The 19,390-nt window shown below is 30.7% G+C and overlaps 1 protein-coding gene across 1 annotated transcript in view; it reads left to right on the top strand.

Moving 5' to 3' along the window:
- The window catches only part of LOC143255603 (DNA repair protein RAD51 homolog 3-like), a 53,925-nt gene extending 34,535 nt beyond the window's left edge, over window positions 1–19,390 (top strand). The window contains exons 7-12 of the mRNA XM_076511490.1: window positions 3,942–4,076; window positions 4,761–4,952; window positions 5,618–5,672; window positions 9,056–9,071; window positions 13,995–14,168; window positions 18,248–19,390. Of these exons, the coding sequence (XP_076367605.1) occupies window positions 3,942–4,076; window positions 4,761–4,952; window positions 5,618–5,672; window positions 9,056–9,071; window positions 13,995–14,168; window positions 18,248–18,515 (840 nt within the window). The 3' untranslated portion in view covers window positions 18,516–19,390. The remainder of the gene's footprint in view (window positions 1–3,941; window positions 4,077–4,760; window positions 4,953–5,617; window positions 5,673–9,055; window positions 9,072–13,994; window positions 14,169–18,247) is intronic.

The following is a 19,390-nucleotide window of genomic DNA, read 5'->3' as shown; positions in this document are numbered from 1 at the left end:
TTATGAGTTAATTTTTATTAATGGGAAGGTTAGATGTGGCATAATAGCAATAAATCAGTTGTTGGAATAATCATAAACACTGATTTCAGTTTTTTGATTACTGTTCTGACAATTAATTGATGTAAGAACTGTATTGTAGGTGTAACTTGTATTTATAGAATAAAACAGACACACAACTTTTCACATGCAGGATGAGTGTGTAAACTAAAAATAATTTTTCTTTAGTTGTTGATACAATAAGTTTCTTGTATCATACTGAAAGAATTAATCAAATTGTAATTATTATGATAGGGCTCTCCCAAAGTGCATTTGTCATCCACATCACTTGTTATCAAACAAGTAAAAGGAGAGAGGCCATATCTTTTAGGTATTCATAAACATATACATTATCATTGTTAGCAGGGAACACACAAGTACAAGCCTAAGTACTTCTTCAAAGACACCTTATGGAAATATTCAGAAACCCAAAAGGAGAATGACTCTTGATGATGTGTAAATAGCTCAATAATAAGAGTGTTGCATTTCAAAGCTATTATGTATGTTACTTGTATTATAGAAATAAAAAACAATTGTTTCTTCAAACAATTTTTAAAATTTTGATGAACAAGAAATATTTAGTTTTCTAAACTAAGAGGAAAATAAACACAAAGTATATATTATATGCATTACTTCTCATTTCTCTTACCTTTAAGCCAGAAATATTTTGCATATGAGGTATCTTGTACTTGCATGGGCAAACATGCTTCATAGCACATGTATACAAGCAAACAGGTGCTTAGCCAACAACTCATTTAGCCATGTTTTTGATGTGTCTGTAAAAACATATAACCTTAAAGAGATGGATGACAAGACAAAATATGGATTTAATTGAATACAACCAAATTTTGTTTGTTTACTTAAACACAGAAAATGAAAAGTATTTTTCACCTTTACAGTGTCTGATGTTTCCTTGTACTGTTTACAACTTTACAAAATAACTAAGAAGGAAAGCCATTTCTGAAGCTTATATGAAAAGAAAGTAAAACAATTTAATAAAATAACTATCTCAACTATCTTGGCCAACTTTTGTTCTGATAGATTAGCCAGTAGTTTGAGTTTAAATTTAGAAATGCTATTCACCTTTCTACACCACAAAGAGTTATTACCTTGCTTGAGTTGATATATAAATTCATATACATGCCCCAAATCTGGAACATAACTCTCACCTTTAGAAATGTCAGTGTATTATGCTGTTCTGTAATGTAATCATCATCAGATTATAGCTCTTCATGTGAAATAATCTTCATGAGCATTAGCACATTAAAACAGCCTCACTTTTTCTTTGGCACTATTCTTCACATGCATATTTTTCATACAATTTACTGGAAGTTTTGCACTTATTTTTTTAATTTTTTGTTACTGTTCATCATATAATCCTTTTTTTTGTCTTTTTTTGTTCATCTGAAAACACTGTACTAAGTTTATCAATATGAACTTTATTTTGAATTTTCTTGAATTTGATTTGGGTTTAATCAACCTTGTGCTTTTGTGAATATGTTCTATTGTCTGTTCCCTTTTTTTACATACAAATTTTATCCAATGTTCATCAAGATCGTCATAGCAGTGTTGCCATACCTGACTCATTTTCCTTATATCTGACAACATAAAGAACAACAAGAACAAAAATATGGACCATCACAGCATTAGTTTCATGGGTTAACTGGATTATGTATTCACATTCCCATGCTTCTGACATCTGAACTTTTAGACATTCCTTTACAAATGCCATTCTACAGTGTATTGGCAACTTGAGATGCGTCTAGTCAGTGATATTACCTCTATATTGCACAACATGGATGGTTCCATTTTGACCTCAGGTCAAGGATTCCTAACATCCAGCTTCTTTTACTTTAGTTGAGGCTTCCCCATCTTCTGTTTTATCTCCATTATTTCCACACTTGGTTTATGTCTTGTTTGCTCTTCCTGATATGTATTAGGTATTCCTGGTTTTATTCTTCACAGCATGGATTTGAAAGATATGTGTCTCTTTGTTTTTCCTTTTTCTCCAGTTATTTGTCGCCAAATTTCTAGCTTCCTTGATGAATGATTGTCTTTGACCTAATACCTTTCTTTCAGTTTATAAATCAACTCTATTTTTCATTCTTTCCATCTACTTCTCTTTATCTTGTTATCATCTTTGTTCATTTTAATGCTTCATCTCCTTTTCAGTTTCAAACTCCATTCTGTATTTCCTTCCTTAGAAGAGGTCTCTCACTTCTTAAGTGATGCAGGCTCAATCTGCTTTATAACATGGAACTTTGATACTAGATCTCTAATAACTCCTTCATTTCCTGCATGAGTCTTTTTGAGGACACTTTTTTATGTTGAGTTTCTCATGTATCCCGGTCAGTGGTTTCTGGTACATCCAACCAGTATGTACAAGGTTCAACAATGCCATAAAGTTTCAACTTGGTGATGTGTTCAAGTGACATCAGTATCTCATAGTTTGTTTATTGAACTACCAGAGAATGAGATGAGGACCAATACATACAGAGATGCTGCAGAAATGTCCATTATCCATATCTAGCCTTAATCTCAAAATTTTGTTGTTTCATTGTCCTGCAACATTTTTTTTTTTTTTCTGAATATGGCAGCCTTACCACGTTTGCAGTTTAAAACTTTGTGTTAAGTAATAAAGACCTAAACCATTAAAGATATTACTGGTGACTCTGTGGCACACCTATATTAAGGCATAGATAATAAATCACATTCATTGACAACTGCATTTCTCAGCCAAACATTAATATATTTGGTGATCAATCAGTTATATCTTGCTCCATTGCATGATGCATCTTTATTATGTATAGTTAGTGCTGGGCTTATTCAGTGCAGTTGTGACTAAAAACTTAATGAGTGTGAACTTGATCATTGGGATAACCCATTCTTTCAAAATATTCAAGTGTTGATGACATTTCAAATCACACATATTAAGCACACTCAGCACGTTATACATCTTGGAAGATAACTGATGATATTAGTTAGTGACAAATAACTAGTCTTTAGATTATGTTGATATAGTAATAAATTTTAATTTAGCCTGTTTTATAATTTGCCAGTAACAGAATAATCTGAATTTTATAACTAAAGTCCCATTACACTTGGTAGGTGAAACTGTAGTTTGTTATACTAAATTGTAGGTAAATCTTCTATTACCCAATGATTATAGCATTATTTATCAGTTTGACTGTGTCAGTACCACTGTTTGATGTACAATTTGTTTCTAGTTACACACAATTAATGCTAATTTAAAGAACTACTTATCTATTAAATTTGCAGCAGTTATCCTCTGTTAATTTAAACAGTAATTTAATCTGTTAATTAAATTCTCCTTACTGCTTAGCTATCATTAGTTAAAATCTGTTTATTTCAATCTAATATTTAATAGCTTTATTATCCTGTAACCCAGGCACTACTAGTAGTTTTTACTAAAGAAGAAAATGCCTAATGATCTGTTATTAGGCGTACTGTTGTAATAATAGGCAAATACACAATACCATCTAATTCACAATAAACTGAAATCCATACTAATGGACTTATACCAAATTTAAATGGATAATTTTGTGTATAAAAAATAGCATCATTTGTGTGACACTTTTTAACATCCGTTTTGTGTTTCTGTAGTCTGGCATCTAAATTTCTATCCATTTCACTAACATAAACTTTTTCACAGTTATGGCAGGTAATATATAGATATCTTGCTTTAATCTTGGTATGCAGACACCTTTCACCTGACCTAAGTCTTTGTAGTCTTGGGATATTTATAAGCAACTTTGAAATTCTTAGTTTTCAGCATTTTTCTTAAGTCACAATTATTATCACATGGAGTTGGTACTGTTTGGAGAGATAAGGAAATGTTTTATACAGCTTGAGTGTATTCAAAGATATTTTTTCTTTTCTTTCAGGTTCGGCTAGTGATAGTAGACAGCATTGCATTTCCCTTTCGATATGGTTATGATGAAAATTTTGGTTTACGAACGAAGTTACTGAATAGTATTGGCCAGTCATTCATGAGACTAGCATCAAAGTATAATTTAGCTGTAAGTTTAAATATGTAAAATTACAAATTAGTATACACATGCTAAACCTGTTAAATATGAGTAAGGTAGAGTTCTAAAATTTTGTGAATGTATTTACTTGATGACTTTTCCATTTCTGATTTGTACTTTGTAAGGTTGAAAGTTTGTTATGTGCATAACACACACGTTTTTTCCCAATATAACTGAGAATTAGCTTAAATTTGTTATAAAGATTTATAAAAAAAAAATATAACTTACTTTATGCCTTATTCATATAATAATTTTTTTTTTTTGTGGTGATTGTAGTGACAGACTGATAAGTTATTGCAATACAAGTTTTACCACCTCAAATTTTGTTTACATTATAAGTTTTAATCTGATTGTAGCAAACCTAAATGTAAATTTTCATATCTTGTGTTAAAGAGCTTTTGGAAACAAATATTTCTTTAACTGCTTAGTTTAAAATTGTATATTATTAACTGTAGTGCATTTCTGATATTAGATGTTACTATAGAAAGTGTGAGTAAATAAAATCTAGATAAATTTTCAAATATAAAAACTTTATTTTTTCTTTCATTTTATGCTGGTTGGTTGATTTATGATGTCATGCTACATAAGAATTTTTAGTAGTGTTATTAATTGTATTTTGTTCTTGTATTTCACACTCTAACATAGTAAAACTTTAAGCAGTCATTTTGTGTACAGGTTGTCTTAACTAATCAAATGACAACAAAAATGGATGAATTTCATGGAAGTAACTTAGTTCCATCTTTGGGAGAAAATTGGGGTCATGTTTGTTCTATGCGACTTTTGTTGCTTTGGGAAAAGGACCAGAGAAATGTTTTGTTATACAAATCATCATGGAAAAAAGATAGCAAAGTGCCATTCAAAATAACTGTAAGTTTATTTATGATATTACTTCTGTGCTATGTTAATACAAAATCAAGAATTTTAAGTGAAAGTCAAAATTGATTAATACATATTGTAATTTGGTTAAAGAAGAAAGTGTAGGTATCCACATAACTAACAGAGACATTCCAAAATTATGGATATGTACGTATTTATTTATTAAAGGTGATTTGTATTTTGTATTTTGTCAAGCTCAGAACAAAAGTAGATGTGTAGAATTTAAAAATTATATGCACACATGTAGTATTTCAAACATTTAGCTATATTTTTTTTTAAAAAGCTACATCTACATATACTCTATACAACTCATAAGATATGAAAAGAGAAAAAAAGATCAAAAAATTAGGGCAAAGTTCTATAAGAAAAAAATTATTTAAATCACAAGGTCATAAGGTTCCCAGATTGTTTATTAATTTCCTTTGTAGTTGTTTTTTTTCTATAATCATCTTTTGAAGCATTTATAAGTTTAAGAATTGAAAAGTCCTCAAATTGAATGATTTCTGTATTTCAAAAAATAATGAAACCATCCATGTTTTTACAACTCTCAGTGACTTGGTTCTCTCACCAAGTGAACTGAACATTGTAAGTAAAGGACTTAAGTTTGTTCCTGTTATATTTTTATGTAATAAGTTTGAAAACCCATTTTTCCAAAGGCTCTCAAGCAGAACATTCTTAGTTTCTTCAAAACAGTCTTCATGTTAACCAATGGTAAATTTCACATTTGACTATTTCATTTAAAAATGTAGGAATGAAGTCAGTGTATTGAATTTAATCATTAAGACTAAGTCTAAATATATATATTTCAATGAACTATTAACCTTAATTATATCTGTATAACTATTAAAATTGAATTAAATAGCTTTATATCATCAATGTATATCAGTAAATTTGACATGAAAATATAGATTAATATTGAAAATTTTGAATGAACTAAGTTTTAATAGTGTAGTTTTAAAAAATAAATAGTTAAAACATTTCAAACTGTCAGCTTTATGTATTACATGAAGTGTTTGAACTTCTCTTTTTCTACTTCAGAATTTTGTAGCTTTTCAAATAAGCTGCCACAGTTTTCAACCAACTAGAAACACAAAATATTCATAGTTACAAGCAAGAATCTAAAATCTGGACTTCCTACCACCTTTATTTACTGAGGTATCACAACACTTGTGAAACCCACTAAAGAAGCCACTTTCTTCTCTTTCTCTGACTTTTGTGATGTTTGCTAATTAACTTTTTTTTTTCTCACCCACTGGTTTATGTTTTTAACTGCTAGAAGGAGAGGGTTTTCCTTTACCAAAATATTATGCTTTGTATAATGATTTCCCATTATTATCCTTCTGTCAGTGATAATTGTTTGGTTTGTGTAAGTCAGATTTGGTGCTGTGAATAGTGACAGACTTTTTTAACCTATTTATAGTTTACTTCGAAAGCTGAACAAATTGTAGTAGTTTTGGGGTATTCTGTTATACTTTTTGTGTTTAAAGTGCATATCTGAAAGACACTTTTTTTTTTAACAAACGTAGTTAAAATATAAAACTAAAATACTCCTGCATAATAAAATATCTACATTTCAATACTATTCTTTCTTTATATCTTTCCTACTTTTTGCTCATTCTGGGTACTCCAGTTTAGTCCTACTGATAACTCCATACTGGCCAGATTGACCATGGTTTCCTCTGCTGCACCTTCTCCTGTTCTCTTCCTCTACTTTTTCAACTTAACTCATCTCTCTATCATCCAAAAGTATAATCACTTTGACTTCACATGCAGGTTTTCTTATGAGATGTTCCAAACTCTCTTTACATGTAGCCTTCTTTTTTGTTCAGCTCATTCCTCCTCCAACCTTGTGTATCCATGACAGTGGTTCACATTCTGTAGTTCCTGAATCATGCTTTCTTACATTCCTTTCCTTCTATTCCCCATTATTCCAAAAATTTTTGTATTGGTTGTTTAAACAAAGCTTATTGCTTTTGGCTATGGCTGGTTACCAAATGTATCTTTCTGATTTTTCTTATTATCATCATGTGTTCTTCTCCTCTCTGTCTCTTCTGTACTTTTTTATTCTTTTTCTTTCTTTTTTGTCACTCATATTCCAGTTTTTTCTGATTTTAACCTGAATACTATTTTCCACACCATTACTTCTCCTCTCTTTTACCTTTATTAATTTTTGTTTACCGGGTCCTTGTTTTTGCTTTTTGATTTGGCTGTGGAGATATGATGGGTATGGTATTTGCTTTCCATATGTTTTCCATCTATTTCTTCATATTATTCTCATTTTCTTCTAAGTTATTTTCTTTGTCTCTTCCATATGGTTTACTGTTGTTTGGCTCACTCTGCTCCATTTCATGGTTCACACTCCTATCTGTTTATTCTCAAGAATTCCTCACCTCCTAGAGATATTTCTCCCATTTTATTTTTAATAAGTGGCTACAGCAAGTCATCCATTTAGTCTTTGATTCATTGGATGCAAATTCACATAGACTTTTTCTAGCCTCCTCATACCAAATCCGACAGCTTATTTTCTTTCTAACTCTTCACTTCCATTATTCATTGGAAGAGTTAATGTGGCTAGCATGTGGTATACTCCACTTACTTTCAATGCATATTTTCTTCACATTCTGGCTATCTGTACTTTTGGATGTTGACTTTGTCCTGTCATGATTCTGCATACACCTTAGTAGCTCTAAATGGGTAAATTTTCTTTTAATATACCTTACCTTTACAGTAACCTGTTTCTATATCTCTGAACCTTACTCAGTTCCTTGTCAGGTATAATTACCTTTAAACTTGTGCCATGTGATCTTTAAAGGTTAATAAAGCTCAATGATGAGATGGGGTGTTCCATACCATAATAACTCATGGATTATCATGAGTAAAGCATTGTTGGAATTGCTTTCTATCCTTTTGGTTTTAGCTGAATTAACTGGGATGTACCTTTCTTTTAAAATATGGTTTTTGAGTTTAGCCATTGCAAAAGCTTAAGGTGTTGTTTTCCTCTGCACCTCCTCTCCATATTGTTTCCCCCTCTTCTGTTGGAGCACAGGAGTTCTTGCCACTTATCAGTTTCTTACCCCATTGGATGGTGGACCATGGAAACCTACTCTTGAGTGTGATTGCTTCTACTTAGTCAAGAGTAGGGTAGTAGTGTTCTGTTAGTGTGGATGGTGAGTACTTTTCTCTTACTTCAGACTAAAATACAAATACCTGAACTGGACAAATTCACTACACACAGTTCACCCCTCCAGCTGGTTTCTTCCATCCTATTGCCACCTTGAGGTCAGTTCCTGAATGGTCTGGTGTTGGATCAGCATAGGATCAGCCAACATAAGTCCTCACATGTGGTTGATAAGGAACCCTTTTCCTACCACAAACAGAACAAAAAGTTCCAGACACCACCTGATTCTTGACCAGAGTTATCCCATCATGTTTGCATTTACCCTTTCTACCATTGCCCAGATGTTGGGTTTCCAGTTAGCCTGGTGTTTGTTATGTACTGGATTTACACACTGATTTGCTGAATGAGCACATTAACACCTAAATCATATTAACTCTCTGAATGCACATAGATTAAAGTGTGCATGTCTTGATTTTTTACACAGTTACATTTAAAATTTAATTAGACAGCTTTAACTATAGCTTAAAATAGTTAATAACTCAAGTTTAATGTTACAAAATTTTTAATTTCTTGTTTCCAAAAGTATTTAAAGTTCAATTTTTACTTACTTTTGTCATGTGACATTTTTTTACTCTGAATTGCTCATTTATTACTTTCTTATTGTCCCTTTATGGTGTCTTGAGTTTATCATTATTTCCACCTTTATAGTCTAGATATTATTAAGCCATTGTCTAATCTTCTTGCCCCATTCTTGATTCACAGAGGTATAAAGGAGAAAGTTATATGACTTGTCACACCTTTCTATCACATTTTATCTTTCACAAAATGGCAATAATTGTCCATGATCTTTAATCTTAGCTTATTTTTAACCAGTAGAAAGAGAAGATTTTGATTTACTGAATTTTGTTTAAAGCTTATTCACTCTGATGATTGTGTTTAAAATATATGGCCCACAAATTCTTTGTTTGTATTGCAGAATTCATGTGGACCAGGTAAGTGAATTATTTCAAGGTACTTACACATTAATTAGAAAACAAGTTAAATTATAATTTTTATAAGATACAGTATTCTTTGTACATGTTATTGTTTTTGTTTTTAATTTTTTCATTGAAATAAATATATAATTAAATAATTATTTTAGTTACTGCTACTATTGTTATAAAAACGTAGGGTTAAATATCATATATCATTGGAACTGAGAGCAAAAAAAAAAGACAAGATGTAAGTATGAAATTTCATGTTTGTTTTTCCTTTTTTTATTGCAATAAAAGTAACTAAAATGTAAAAATTAGAAATGCATCTATAAGAAAACATTAATAGAAGAAAGTTAAATGAAAAATTTTCTTAGCTATGACTGCACATCTGTTAAATTTATTTACTACTGTAACTTGAGCTATGCTTTTGCTGTGTTTATTACATCTTCTTAAACAAGTTTATTAGTTATACATGATTCAAAGAGTAATAAAATAATATAATTGGAGTTTAAAAAAATCTGAACTGTTATGAGCTTGAGGTTGTTTATTGAAGATAAATTAACTTGCAGGTTATCTAGAAAGAAATGGAATAGATATTTTTGTTTGTACTAGCAGATACCTGCCAAACATTTGTAGTCAAATTAATATCTTTATTGTGACAGTAATTCAATAAATACGAGATTTATAGATTAGTACAAAAGAATTATAATTTCAAACATTGAAATCTACAAGTGCACTTATAACATTAGTTAAGCCTTTATTACCTGTGACTACTATTTGATAAATTTTCACTGTCACTTCTGTAGTTTAGTTAACGAGTTACTTTTTACTTAATGCTATTGATAAATAAACTTATGTTATTCTACGACCTAATGTTAGACCTTTCCAAAAATTTTGATAAACTATTTTATTAAGTACTTAATGTCTATTAAAGTATATTTATATCCATCTTTTGCTTACATTCATTGAAATGAAGTGTACATACATGTGCATTTAGATAAGGTGTCCTTTTTTTTTCAGAACAAACAAAAACTGAGTATTATTAATGTAATACATTTTTTCTGATAGTTACAAAATTGATTAAATGGATTGAGCCCATATTGTGTTAATACAGAGAAAACAACAGATAAAATACATAGTTTCTTTGCAAGAAAACTTTTCATATCCACTTAGGAAGTTCTAGAAGTCATGCAAATGAAATTTGAAAAACTGTAATATGAAAGAAAAGTATCTAATCTTAATACAAAATCACCTTCCACTCACTGTATTCAGAGCTTAAGTTACACCCTGACCTCAAATCACAGACAAATCTTTAGTAAAAAATACTTAATTTAAAAAAAACTGAATTTTTTGTTCCAAAGACTTAATGTTTACTACATGCTTTCCAAATTTCATGAAGATACACTTACAACATTAAAAGTTATATTATTTGTACTTTCATGATTACATGGTGGTTGAAAGACTAGCCAGAATTGGGGAGCTCTTATGTAGAGAGTTAAACTACTAATCACGATATAGCCATAACCAAACATTTCACCACCAACGATCATATGAAAGACCAGGAAAAATCAATGTAGAGTCTTGAGGCACATCTTTCATTTTCTGAAAATGTAATTGCATAAGGAAAGGAGAGAACTGTATGGCAAGATGATTGCAAGAAAGATAGTAATTTTAGTTTTCAAATGATCTATATGTTTATAATTTATTAGCTCCAGAAACTAAAAGTTTATGACAAAACATATAGATGCTTATATTTTTACAGCTTTTGACACCAATTTCAAATATTTGCTGTTTACAAACTACCTGAGCTTAAAATGAGTGAAATATCAACATATTTTTAGCTTAGTTTCATCTGTTGACTAATTGTATCTTCACTATGTAAAATTTAATGGTTTCCACCACCTCAGTAATAATTACAAGAAAGGAGATAAGTATTTTAGCTGGTATTGTTCATGGTTTTAAGACTTTCATATCATCAGTTTTAAATGTAGATACTACAAAAACAGATAACATAATTGCAATTTGTAGTATTTTGATTATGAAAAGTATACATTACTGTTGTAAAATAATGTCACTCATCTTTCTCAGTTCATAATTTTGTAAACAGGCATCTAACCATCAGTCGTGTGATGTTAAATGCAAATTATTGATCATTCAACCCATACTGTATATAATGTTCTCACATAATTTTGTCTTCTTTACTATTTTGAAGTGAGTCACAAAGATTGAAATACTACAAGTTCTTTGTGAAACAAAGCTTAGCCACAAAGCAGACATTGGATGTTTAATTTATAGGTCAACAGGCCATAGCTGTTGGCCAAATGAAAATTTAGCAGTCACTGAAGAGTATTGCAAATTGCATACAGCTGTCTCAGTGTTATTATTAGGATGTACAACTGCTTCTAAGCTAATATTTTTGTTGCTTAAACACATGCACAAAGCAGATTATGATCCACAACACAAGCAGCTGGTTGCTGTGTGTAATTTCTGGTTCATCATAATTTTATTCTACTTGCTACAAGACTGAATTATGTATCTTTCTTACAACTGGAAACCATCTCAGAAGCTCAAAAAAGTATTTTATGCAAGGTTAGCTCTGTTCTGTCCACTCACAGAAAGGCATAAAACAGCCTGCTTATAGTGGCATAAAGAATACATCTAGTGGACCAACAACATGTGGAGAGATACTTTTTATACACATAGGTATTTGGAGAGATTCTGAACAAGATCTCCCCCAATTATTTAAACAATATGTGGGCTTATATGGACCATCACATTCACTGAATCATTGGACTGACTACAGAGGATCAAGTTCTGCTAGACTTGTTTCAGTGATGTTTTAGACCAAAGTGCTATATCCAGATTTCTTAGTTTCAAAGAAATCTAGCAGTTGTTCAAAGCAACGTGCTACCCACATGATTTATCATTCTCACTACAACACGTGTAGAGCTGTAACTGGTGCCACTATGGTGTGTGGTCTACTGGGACATTTAGACTGTAGCTAAACAAATATGAAAAGATTTTGAATAATTGCATTACATTAATGGCATATATTTTATTTTATTTTTTATTAGTAATCATCATATAAAAAAACATATTTAATAATATGAAAAGATATTTAATAATAGCATCATATAAATGGTATATGTGTCGTTTAATTCTCATTATGAATGGTAAACTAGCATGTTACATACTAGAATAGTATTAATGACAAATACTTCAAATCAGTTCTTATATGCTTTCCTTCTAATACTAGAATAGTATTAATGACAAATACTTCAAATCACTTCTTATATGCTTTTCTTCTAATATCCTTTACCAATATACAATTTGTATATCATTTAGAAAGGCAACAAAATAAATCATCTTCATTTTTTCTTAGCACTTTCACTTCTTGTGGTGCATCTAGAAAATTATTGTCACGTAAAAATGCAAGTGCTGATTCTTCTGTCAAGATGACACTTCTGTAGAAATCTTTCACCAGCATTGTATAGGGTAAAATGTGTCAGACTGATGTTCTTGGCTTGAATTTTTGAAGCAAGCTCAGTTCAAGTCATGTGTCAGGTACGGTCATGTCAAGTGCTGTCTAAATATCCTGGTAGACTACGTGCTATAGTGTAAATGTCCCCGTAGACCACGCCCTGTAGTAACACAACTATAACCTGTAGATATTATCTGAGTAATCAGTGGAGGACATTGCTTTTGACATTCTTACACAACATTGTGCTAAGCAATGTTTTTTCTTAGCAGTAACAGATACTACCTACTTTGAGAACAACAAAGAAACAAAAGTAACATGAAATAAGATTCAACTGAGCAGTTTTTCAGCCACATGTTACTGAAATCTTCATATATTCATAACAAAGAATGATTTCAAAGTGAATACCTAATACTATAACAAGTTAAAAACCCATGACGTATTCATATACCACACTTTTTCGGAAAGAATGTGAACCAGATATAACCACATAACTTAAACACAAATGTGATAAAAACAGTAGTGGTGATTGTATGTTGTAGATAGGAATAAAATTGGTGAACATACTGGTTTTTACATTCTACACAATAGTATTATTAATGACACATTCAAAGTATTATATTAACCTTGACTTTAAAGTAATAATTGATGAATTATGCCTTAGCTTTGCTAAGTTGGTAAACAAAATAATTTAAAACAAAGGAAGTGACCGAATGTAGATTTTTTATTCTTTCAAGTGTCTTCTAGCTTTAAATTGATGTGCCCTTCAAAGAGTTCTGTTTAGAGTAGTAGTGATCCATAATGTCTCAGGGCCTGAACAACACTGACTTGAAGAAGCAACATCAGTTTCTGTTGCTATTGCTATCTTTGTTTAGTATATTCTATATTTTAAGTGAAATCCTATGAACCTTAAAATAATAAAGACATCTCTACTAAATATACATTTTAAGGTATAGTCTAAATGTTTGTGTATTTTCAACTCAAATGGCAAATAATTATATGAATTATATGTTTAAAAATGAATGATCCTGGATTGACAATTTTATAATAGTCATAGCCAAAATAGTGTAAATTTCAGTTATTCTTTATTGTTTTCAGGGTCTATATATTGTATTTCATTTTATGGTTTTTTCTTACAAAATGGAATTGGAGTGAAATATAGATTCATTGAACAGCTTGTGTATGCAGTGTAGATCTTATCTTGTCAAAGAACCCTTCCTATTGGAGAGTTCAGTTTGGTCTGAAATAAAAGTGTTGTTATTACCCCTTCAACCTAAGAATAGGCTTGAATCAGAGCATGTAGTATTAATCTTATAAGAATGAATATGAATATGCAACATTCAGTGGTGGTAATGTGGATAATTATTGTAATTGTATTAAAATGTATTGAAACTTATACAACAAATATAGTTTACTTATAACTTTTTGATTTATCATTATCAATGTTGTAAATATTTACCTAGTCTGCTGGAATACAAGATGAAGTTAGTTCTCAAGGAAGCAGTTTGGAAGAACCGGATAGAAGCAGTATTTTATATAAAAACTTGGATATTCCTCCTGCAAAAAGATCCAGATTGGGCAGTTAACAGTTTCTATTTAACAATTGCCTTTGAAGAAAATGTGCTCTTAACAGCCATGTATATACATACTTTTTTATTATTTTTGAATTAATATGATAGGTTTATTTCAATTTATAATGATAAAAGTTAATCATTTTTTAGATTTTTTTATCAAAAATGTTCAATATGATGCCTTATGTTCATTGTATTTCATATATATTTTCCAAAGGAGATTTTTATTCTGGCAAAAAGTTTATGCAGCTTGCTGATAAGAAACTTACTCATAAAAGGTAAAGTTTGGAGATGGTTTGAATGGTAATGAAAGAAACTTTATTACAATTAACAGATGTAAAACCTTTTGAAAACAAGCTTTTGTCATCATTGACTGCAAGTATCTTACACAGACACAACAATAGATATACAGTATGGAACAAAGAAGTCCTATGACTGGAAATTGCTTAAGATCTTAATAAAACTATCTTGGCATCCCAAGCTGTTTGCTTGGAGTAGGACTGTTTTGTTTAATTAGGATGGCAATGTTTTGAATAGATGTATCATGATTTTGAGTTGCAGTAAATCTTGTGTAAACATTGGATGTATTTTTTATTATACTTAATGAAGTTGGTTTCTGATTTTATTTTGGTTTCTCCAACTTATAAAACAATATGTTGGTTGTGTGTGTTTCTAAATTATATTGCTTTAGTAATTATTTTAGTTTAGGGCCAGAGGGTTTTGAGTAAATTTAAAGTTAATTGGAATTTTATTAGCAAGTTTTGTTTAAGCAAATTATTTTTTTTAACTAACTTTAGGGATAGTTGGTAAAGAGCAGTAAAATGTTGTGTTGTCATAAGGTTTATTAGTGTCAAATTTGTTTATGGGTTGATATCTGAGGTTTTTTTGTTCTGGTGGTTTTTTTTTACATTTTTTTGTCAATAGTCAGTGGAAATTTGATGTGAATGGAAGAATACTTTGTAAGATTGATTTTTTCATCTGTGTAATCAGTTGAGCAGAGTCTTGAAGCTGTATTTATAAGGTTGTTTAAAGTATTGATTTTATGTTTAGAGAGAATTCAAGAGGATGCAAAGATCTGTGTGAGTATTTTTTAAGTGAAATTTTGTTTTGAACTGTGCCAGATCTAATAATGTCAAGGTTAAGAAAAAGTAACTTATTGTTATTTTTGTGTTCAGGAGTGATGTTAATGTCAAGGTGAATAGAGCTTTTGTGTAGAGAAAGTTTACTGATTATGTACATAAGGAAAGTAATGTAGATTTGGTGCAACTAGGTGTTCGTAATAGGCTTCTAAAACAATTATTACTTTAGGTGTGGAGAATAAGTTGGCTATTTGGATAAAAGAGTGACTGAATGTAAAAAAGCAGAATGTTATAAATGTAGTTCATTCAAGCTGAATTAGTGCAACAAGTGGAGTACATCAGAGCATATTCTTAGGCCCTTTGTTTTTTTTTTTATTTACATAAATGACAGATCAAGAAATGATCAATAAATTACTTAAACTTTCTGATAATATCAAGGCCTTGAATGTTGCTGGCAGTGAGAAGGATGCTGCTGCTTAATAAAAGGGTTTATATCATTCAGTGAGTTAGGCAGATAGATGGCAGATGACTTTTACTTGCAAGATAATGCATGTGGGTTATCATAATTTGAGTTATAAGTATAATTATTATGAAAATAACCTTGACAGTGTTAGGGGAAAAAAGGTATCTTGGTGTAGTGATTGATCATTCTCTTAAGCCATCCAAGTAGTGTGCTGTAGCTAGGGAGAGATCAAATAGGATTTTAAGTTATATCTACAGAAATATTCAGTAAAACTCTAAAGAGATTATTATTTTATTGTATAGGTCACTAGTAAGACCATGTTTGGAATATTATGTTCAATATTGGGTTCCTTACCTTAAGACTTAAGAATGACATTGAATTGTTGGAAAATGTTCACAGCAAGACTACTAGATTGGTGCCTGAGATGGATGAGTTGTCACAGAAGGAGAGGTTAAGATCTCTGAATTTTTTTCTATTGAAAAAGAAAAGTTAGAGAGAATCTGATTGAAGTGTTGTTTAAAATTGTTAAAGTAACTGGTGGTATTGATGAATCATCTTTTTTCATAATTAACAATGATAATATACATTTTGGCGAGGTAGGAGCTATCTTCAGAAAAGACAGTTTTGTTTTTCTAACAGGGTGGTTGACCTTTGGAACAAGTTACTTATGAATGTCATGGATACCTTAAATTTAAGTGAGTTTAAAATAAAGTTTGATAATGAGCTGAATGATAAGGGCTGACTTTTTGGCTTTTTTATTTAATAGTTTTAGTTTAAATGTTGGAACAGTCTAGATGGACCAGTTTGTTGTCCTTAAACATCATGCTATGTTCAATAAAAGTGAAACCAGCAAAAGTATCGTCAACATATCTATATCAGTATATGGGAAGATGAAGTGCAGATTGTATGACTTGTGTTTTGGTATGGGTCATAAATACTTTGGCAAGAACGGATGAAATTGGATTGCCTCTGCTTGAACCATCTATTTGAAGAATGTTTTGGTTATTGAAAATGAAGTTGGTTTTGGTTGTAAATTTGAAGAGGGAAACAAAAAGTGCTTTGTTATATGATTTAAAGGATTGGAGTCATCAAGATAGAGGTCAAGTGCACACAAATATACTTTCTTGATGGGAACTTTATTGAGAAATGAAACAGTATTAAAGCTAGTCATTAAGACTTTAGGGTTTAGTTGGTTTAATGTGTACTAAAATTAAAGATATCTTTAAAAAGAAAGCCATAGGTTTAATGTATGGTTTTAGAGGTCAAGCTATGTATCTTCCAAGAGTGTAGTTGAATGAGTCATATGTGGTTAGTATAGATGGTAAGGGGCAGTTCTCTTTGCATGGCTCAGCATATCTATTCAAAACACTTAATTTTAATGAAAGAACCAAAAAAAGCAAAATAAAACAATTATTCTCTAAACCAACAACCCAGAGTACCAAGATACATTTACTAAGCTGTTAAACAGTCTACAGTTGTTAGACCACAGTGTTCCATACTGTATCTGTATATTCTTGTGCTGTATAAACTATTTGTGCCTGATGATGACAAAAGCTTGTCAAAAGTTGAAAACACTGTACATTTACAACTTGTAATAAAGTTTCTTTCATTACTCAATCAATTCATTTCCAAACTGTATTCATGCACTCTTGATTGAAATTGCAAAATAAGTACCTACTGTGTTAATATAGTTCATCAATCATTGTTGTAATAATTCTGATATTTTATGTTTTGTTGTTAAGTGTGACCACAACAAGTACCTTTTAAAGTCTGGAAGGACTACATGTGCTAGGACAGGCAAAAGAGTATAGTATACAACTAAGTAGAGGTTCCCAACTGTGAATTTACTTTTAAAAAATGCACATGAAATACATTTCAACATTAATTGTATGAAGTGGAAACTGACCATATCTAAAGAGAGTTATTCTTGTTTTCTGCTTTTGACAGTAAGAGAGATTAGAACTGGGATTTTAGGGTGACTTGATAATAATTTAATTGGCAGGCTTCACTAACATGGCTTGTTCAAAGTGAGCATCTTATCACTTTTCAGACCTAATCACTTTTCATTCAAAATTTAATTGAACAACTTTATTATTAATGTATGTCAGTAAACTTGACATTGTTGTAATTCAGATTCTTCTGTTACTAAAGTTTTAATTACAAAAATAAATATTCAAAAATTTTCTATTTTCTATCTGTGCTTCGGGTCTGTTCTTTGAATTCAACCCTTTAGATTTTATTATCAGTGATATGGCTTTCAGAATGTCTAACCAATCATAAATGTTCAAATACATGCTCTTGATAAACCTCATTTAGTCTATCAAATTTGGCTGTCCAAATAGAATTAAAATAGCTTTCAAGTATACATTTTAAAATGCAAAAAATACATCATTTACGAGAACAAAATGTCCTTACTCAGTTAAATATGTTCCTCACTTTGGCAGTATGTTTATGGGCATATAATACTTAAGTTTGCATTTCTCTCCCTCAGCAGATGAAGTGTTGATGACTCATTGTGTAGTTTTGCATTTATTTAATAATCTAATTTTTACAAATTTAAGTTATTGTATTTTGTAAAGGAAGTCTATTCAATTCATTTACAGGTCAGATGTAGCCTTCTTTACACCTTTAAAACATGGGGTTGATGGTTACTACAGCTCTCATATCTTTTCATTCTTCAGGAGAGGATCTTTGGAAAACTGTGGCTTCTCTGAAGGTTCTTGTTCTTTCCAGATGCATACATTTGTGTCTTTTTCAGTGGACTATGGACGATTCCTCTTATATGTCGAGAAATTTACTGTCTCTTTTTTTTTTTTTTTTCTCCATCTCTTCACACTTCTCATTGTGATAATGGCTCAGTTAGCTTTATAAAATCTTGGGCATTCCTCTAACTCAATCTCACCTAGAATTACATTTGTTCATAAGTACTTCTCTCTGGGTTGAATGTTGTTCTGGACACTTGCACTTTCTTTTTTTTTTTTACATTTTTGAGACATGGAGCTTCTCATTATCATAACTCTCATGTCTTCTTATGTGAAAGGTTCTCTGACTTGAGTCCCTTGTTTCTTATTCATACAACCACATTCATCTTCAGTGGTCAATGACCAAATTCTGAGTATGTATATAGTTCCACTGTCTTGTATGTGTTTCCATTTATCCAAAAATTAGTAAAGATTGCAGTCAACTCATGGACTCGATGCCAAAGCAGATTAATGATCTGAATAATAAAGGCAGTCATATCATGTATTAATTTGTGAGTAATTTTTGGATTTGCAGAAATAAAATGCAAAAAATTGAAAAAATCGTAATTTTTCATCTTGTATCAATTAATCTACACAAGGGTGTATGTCCAGTGCTGCCTTAGAGGGACTACTTCTCTATCTCACAATCATCATTGAATAGTGGATTGCAAACAGTGTTAAGCCCATCTACCTCAGCTTCATGCCAACCATTGAGATAGGGTATTCCACAAAATTGTTTTCAGAGGTACATATATACAGGGTGTTCAGAAAGCCACTGTGCACTTATATATTTATTAACAGACATGTTTCAATATAGAATATAGGAGGTAAATATGAATGACAATTATAAATAATGTTGAAAGTGACCTCTGTTGGCATCAATACAGGTCTGGATCCTTCTTATTTTGTTTCTAAACACTGCTGTCAGTTGCTGGCTTGAAATAGACTGAATAAAATATGATTACAAAACTGCACAGTATAATATAATATATATATTATACCTAA

Source organism: Tachypleus tridentatus, chromosome 7, assembly GCF_004210375.1.
Source record: "Tachypleus tridentatus isolate NWPU-2018 chromosome 7, ASM421037v1, whole genome shotgun sequence".
NCBI lineage: Eukaryota > Metazoa > Arthropoda > Merostomata > Xiphosura > Limulidae > Tachypleus > Tachypleus tridentatus.
This window is presented reverse-complemented; position numbering and strand designations above follow the sequence as displayed.